The sequence below is a fragment of the Mobula birostris genome, chromosome 19 (genome assembly GCF_030028105.1).
Source record: "Mobula birostris isolate sMobBir1 chromosome 19, sMobBir1.hap1, whole genome shotgun sequence".
Taxonomy (NCBI): domain Eukaryota; kingdom Metazoa; phylum Chordata; class Chondrichthyes; order Myliobatiformes; family Myliobatidae; genus Mobula; species Mobula birostris.
This window is the reverse complement of record NC_092388.1, coordinates 10,744,579-10,750,957: the sequence shown is the minus strand read 5'-3', so window position 1 is coordinate 10,750,957 and position 6,379 is coordinate 10,744,579. Positions and strand designations below refer to the sequence as shown.

Below are 6,379 nucleotides of genomic sequence, written 5' to 3'. Positions count from 1 at the left end.
CAGGCCGTAAAGCAAGGCATATAAACTACTGTATATAAAAATAAATCCAGAGCGGATTTGGTTATAGGAGAGTTTTCTTCATTACAGCAATGGATTTACGGGAGAACGACGTTTGAAAATTCAGAGTGACCCAAATAATGTTTTTTTTTCAACGTTAACGCTATGCTATTTGCAGTGAGACACCTCAGTCGGAAATGAAATTCAAAGAACAAACCCATTATTTATGTCTGAAAACACAAGTAAACAGTCGCTAATAGAGTTAATCTCTGATGCATTGATGATGACTTCCATTCTATATACAGTAACTTCAGTTTCTACGATATGTAAATACAATACTCCAATATTCCGAAGGAATTCTGTGCCCTAGTACGGCGTACCTGCAGCCTTATATAATAATTGGTCCTCTGCTGATGAGGTTTTGTTACAACATTGCACTGGAAGCGGAAAACGCTTGAAAATCATGTGCAAATTTTATGAAAAATACACTGCATACAAATCCCGTCAGAAAGGAAGAGGATTTGTTTCACTTATGTATATTCATGATTAAAGTGACCCCGCGAATCTAATAATCTGTATAATTTTATACGCTTAAAGTTGCAGTAGTTGTCTTTAATACAGATATTCCAAAGGCTGAAATGAAAGCTCCGTAACGGAATTAGTAATGCTTTTATTCCACTGAAACGAGATTGCGTTTAATAATTTTGTAAATGATGCGTTCGGGGTTGGCTATACATAGTATTGCTAAAGGAAAGTTGAGATGATGTCCTTGTTTTCATCTCCCCTGAGGTGTTGTAATGTTGTCGACTCTCTCATTTGTGGGAGATGTTCAATACGTTTCGCACTTCCTCCCTCTCCATACACTTGCGTGTAGACAACAGCGACAAGCTGAGGCTCCCTTTCATCTTCACGGTGGCGGGCATTATCTCCTTGTAAAGCGGTTGTAATCAGTTTGTTGGCGTCACCCGGGTACTTTAATGACGATTACAGCATAAGAATGACAGATTAGAGAGAGCAGGCAATGGTGATCCTTCCCAGACCCGCCCGCAGTGCTTCCGAGTGGTGAAGCTCACATCAGAAGGTCATCATTATATCTCCGATTTTCATTCCCCCCCCCCCCCGGCTCCCCGTGTTCCCTTGAACTGTGTCCTCTGCTGGCTCCGATTTGATCTCAGATCTGCGTACAATGGAATCAAGGAAGGAGATTCTGCTGCTGATGGAGCGAGGTCAGACTGGCAATCCAGTTGGCAGGAGATTGCCGAATTTGTCAGAAGCAGCTGGAAGCCCAATAAACGAGTCCCCTGAAAACGTGGTCCACAGGAGTTGCTTGAGCCCCGGGTCGGCCCCTATGACACTGGAGAGTGGAGACGAGGAGATCGATGCCAGAACCGACGTTAACACTCAGATGAGAACGGGTTCAAGACTCCCCGTCCCGGACAAGTCATCATCGGACGGCTGCCCGGCAAAATGTAAATCGCTCTCAGTCCAAAACAGTCCGGAAACAGAGTCTGATTATTATGACGAGATAGATGTCAGTTGCACCCCAAACCGTACGCCGGGAAATCAGGGAAACCAGGCAAACAAAGGTAATAATCGTTTTCAGTTCTAGTAGAGAAGTTGCACTAATAATATTAAAGTACATTATGTAGACTTGGATTCATTTTAAAGTGTTTTATTTTAAAAATAGGCTACTGTGTCCAGCAATTACATTGCCGAGTATTTATATTAGAAAATGCAAAATCCAGAAGTGAATCACTGAATTAAATTTGAACCTGACAATTGTTCAAAATGCTGTTACGAATGGTATTTTATTGTCATTTCTGTTTAAGATCGTACAAATTAATTATATGTGCTATTTAATGAGGTTCTTTCATTGGTCACCTTGTTGTTAACAACACGATTGCATTTACTTTTGCTATTGTAAAAGCAATTTTGTAAAATCTTGCAACCAAGAGCGAAAAACAATAGATTGGAAGAGCGAGGAACTCATTGCCATTTTATTTGGTTTCTTGATGGAGTACGGAAACTCGTTTAAAGACCGTAAAATCATTATTGAATCCCGGGTCCATAGGAGTTAACACCTTGCGAGTCTTCAAATTGTCACTTTCCAAGGGTCTTGTCGGCGCCAGCTCGGAAATAGGTGTCTACAGACGAGCTTCAATGGGAGCCGGCGCATATGAAAGCACCTCAGTCAGTAAGCAGCCGGCAAGCACTTTATAGTCACATTCAAGGCAGGGGAAACAGAGGAAAAGGAGCCCATTTCAAACGAGCTCAAGAATTATCTCTACATTTTGCGTAACCAGTTTGTTCACTTATAAATCCAGGAGTTGGTTGTGTTGGGTTCTTCCGGTGATACAACCAAAACAGGCCAACCAAGGTACAAAGAAAGGCTCATCTCTCAGGTCATTCTGGTCTACAGAATTTAGGTATGACGTTAAGTCTGGTTTTCGGTATTAGAACTGCTTTAAAACTGGGTTCAACTCTTGACCTGACTTTATCTTCCAAAGGGATATAACATTTTTTGTCGCAGATTAAAGTTAGATGAACTGTATGGATGTGAAATTGTGAGAGGACATATCTCGTTGGTTTTACATTGCTGTCTTTGCGTTGATGCTTTTCTAACATGTTTAGATCTGGCCTGTCGTTTCAGGACACTCTTCCGATCCAATGGACAGTAACGGTGGGGCAGAACTTCCCAAAGTATCCGGCTCTCAAAGCCTGATAAGCGGCGGCGGGGCCGATCAGATGCGCCGCTATCGAACTGCTTTCACCAGAGAGCAGATCGCCAGGCTAGAGAAGGAGTTCTACCGAGAGAATTACGTTTCCAGACCCAGGAGATGCGAATTAGCGGCGGCTTTAAATCTGCCTGAAACCACTATCAAGGTGATCGGAGACCGCGCAGAATGAAATGTCTAACCTAATCGCGATTGTAAGCAATAAGAACAGCGGTAGAGATTGTCATTAGTTTTAAACAATTTGCTCCGCCTAAGCTAAATGAAGATTGCTGAGAAATTCAAACAAAGCTGCTACAAATCAGTTTATTAACAACAAAGTAAACGCATTGCCTTAGAAAACGGCTCTTTGTGCAGTACTGTACCGGTAACGTAAATATACATTCCGTATATTGAAATAACGGGTACTCAGGTTTAATATCATTGGTATATGTTATGAAATCTGTTGTTTTGCGACTGCAGTACATGACATTATATAATAAAACTATAAATTATAATAAGTAAAATATATATATATATTTAAATTTAATAAGTAGTGCAAAAAGACAGAAGAAGGAAAGTGAGGCAGTGTACGTGGGTTCATCGTCCATTCAGAAATCTGATGATCAAGCGGAAGAAGCTGGTCCTAAAACATTGGATGTGTGTCTTCAGGCTCCTGTACCACCTCCTTGATGGTAGTAATGAGAAGAGGGCACGTCCTGGATGATGAGGGTCCTTAATGATGGATGCCGCCTTTTTGAGGCATTGCCTTTTGAAGATGTCCTCGTTCCTGGGGAGGCCAGTGCCCATGATACAACTGGCTGAGTTTGCAACTTTCTGCGGCTGAGTCCGATTCTGTGCAGTGGCCCCTATATACCAGACGGTGATGCAACCAATTAGAATGCTCACCACCATTATTACTGTGGGTTAAGCCATAACGTTATTTACTTGCGATGCACTCTACATTGAAGGCAACAAAACGAAATATATTAAAACGAGGAACATACACAATATTTGTTATGGGAAAAGCTGGAATGATTTTAAAATCATAAATCTAGACTGAGCAATGTTAAGTAAAATCTTAACGACAAGAATAATGTAAATATGAATTTTAGAGGTATAAAAGACAAAGTAATTCATATGAGTGACAAGGGTGATGAAAACATGCTATACTTTCATATTTGAACGCATGATAAAAGTCAGTTGCTATCTTTACTCCTTCGGATAGTTTCTGTATTTTAAGAAACAATGTTTAATAAGCCATCATTTGGCAAGCTCTATGTTGCATTTTGCATGCTGTATCTTAATGGTATGCATTTTGCTGGAGGGGGGGTTAGGGAGCTTGAAGCGCAGGGTGTAACACAGCAGCTCTCAACGGGTTAACGCCAATGTATGTAGAGTCACTGGAGGACTTTCTATACAGAAAGCTTTTACTTTTCATAAACACGCGAACTGTTGATAAAAATGGCGGTATAGTTAAATTTTATGGGTACCTTTCTCCGTACTTTAGGAGTATCGATCCGAACGGCAAATTTTGAACCTAATTTCATATCTGCAAAATGAAATATCGGTATACCAAAGAATAGCCTAGTAAAACCTGGGTCATAAATTTACAAGGAATAATGTTCGGCATGACAGTGTAGGGATCGCTGAACGACAGCGCTTTACATATTTCGTTTACAGTTTATGAAATATTCCATCTTTATATCATTAACCATTCTTGCACTGAAAACCTAAACTAATTTGCTATTTCAGATACAAATAGGAAAAGTGGCATTCAGCCTAAAGAAACAAAATCGGGAATGTAAATACAGGGGCATTTGTAATCTTCGGGTGGAAAGAGACAAAAACCGTTTTGTGCTTTTCAAGACAAGTTGAACGATGACTGTATGAATCTAATTCTTTCTATGTGAATCATTTTTGAAGGTGTGGTTCCAAAATCGCAGAATGAAGGACAAGAGACAGCGTTTGGCGATGACCTGGCCTCATCCCGCCGATCCTACTTTTTACACTTACATGATGAGCCACGCAGCGGCAGCAGGCAATTTGCCCTACCCTTTTCCATCACACGTACCTCTCCACTACTATCCTCATGTGGGCATGTCTGCAGCATCAGCCTCGGCGACCAGTCCCTTCAGCGCTCCTCTGAGACCCCTGGACACCTTTAGAGTTCTTTCCCACCCTTATCCTCGGCCGGAGTTGCTGTGTGCGTTCAGACACCCTTCTCTATATCCTTCTGCCAACAACCATGGACTTGGCAGCGCCGGGAGTAGCCCTTGCTCATGCCTAAGCTGCCATAGCAGCCAGTCGAACGGGGTGCCACCAAGACCGGCAGGAACCGACTTCACGTGTGCATCAACCTCCAGAACTGACACATTCCTCACCTTCACACCTTCTGTGCTGAGCAAGGCTGCTGCAGTGTCCCTAGACCAAAGGGAAGAGGTTCCTTTAACGAGATAAGACAATAGCTTGAAGCATGTATAAACACATATCTTCCAAATGTGCACACTTTTCCTTCTTGAAAGAAGGGTTTCAACATGAACGGAAATGTCGGGTATCTGAATGACTGGACCTTGTTTTGAAAGCTCCATCGCATTCTTGCAGGACAACATCTTACACATTTACCCATAATGGATTATAATAATCTTACCTTCGTCCTCTGGCGAGTGTGTCCTATGCTGATGAGAATATCCTAGTCGTGTACGTGTATAGTTGAGATTTTAATAGTAAATGTATGATAATATCCTCATCACAGAAACCTGGTGTCAGACGCTAACAAGCCACAATGGGATGGGATTATATGATGGGTAACTGAGCATCTCCACTTCAGAATCATGTTTGGAGACCAAAAAAAATTGATCGGATGCGTTCCCTTTTTTTGGTCATAGTAGCTGATGTTTGAAATTATCCTGGGTGATTTGCATTGGTGAGAGTGGACGACTCTCCTGATAGCAAGGATATCCATATGGTTCTCGAACTGCAAGGTGATTTTAGGGGCTTTTCACGGCGAGCTTCGTTGGGCCAAACCAGTATCATGTAAAGTAAACCAATTTAACTGATCTGTTGAGGCAGTTGTCTTCGAGTTTTCGAATCTGAAAGTTGCCTACCGCTGATTCGCTAAACAATAAAGAATTACAAGGATTATTGTTTCCGTGTTTGTTTTATAAAGAGGTTCTGGAGGGGCCAACATATTTTCTTCCTCGTTTCCTACTTTGAATTTTCAAAAGGATTTCCCCACGTTACAAAATCCCAGAACGGTGATAAGCTATAAAGAATGCAGGCCATGAAAACGATTTTTAAAAATCATAATGCAGCATACAAATATAATTAACAGTATTATAAAGATGTGATCTGTAGCATAACCTTTTTTTTGCAAAGGAGGACTGAAGTGATTTAGGTGTGCCTTTGTATTGTATTTTTTAATTTAAAATTTATAATTTTAAAGGACAATTTAACGCTTAAATTGAACTCCAATAAGTATTTAAAATACACCAAAACAACCATCAACTCACCTTTCAATCTTTATTTACTGCATGTTGCCTGTTTAAATGTTTAGTGGCTGAACTGATCGTGCAATATATCCGACTTCGGGATACTGTGAAAACAATTGTTTCAGCAAATGTTAATTGTGATTTAATTTAAACGGGCGCGTACCTGATCTATTTCTAATT

General features: G+C 40.9%; 1 protein-coding gene across 1 annotated transcript; it reads left to right on the top strand.

The window, feature by feature from the left end:
* The first annotated feature begins 1,183 nt into the window (after positions 1-1,183).
* LOC140212302 (homeobox even-skipped homolog protein 1-like) lies at positions 1,184-5,168 on the top strand. Its single transcript, XM_072283005.1, has 3 exons — positions 1,184-1,583; positions 2,648-2,880; positions 4,635-5,168. Exons 1-3 carry the CDS (start codon positions 1,184-1,186, stop codon positions 5,166-5,168), a joined length of 1,167 nt encoding a protein of 388 aa, XP_072139106.1.
* Positions 5,169-6,379: the final 1,211 nt, after the last annotated feature.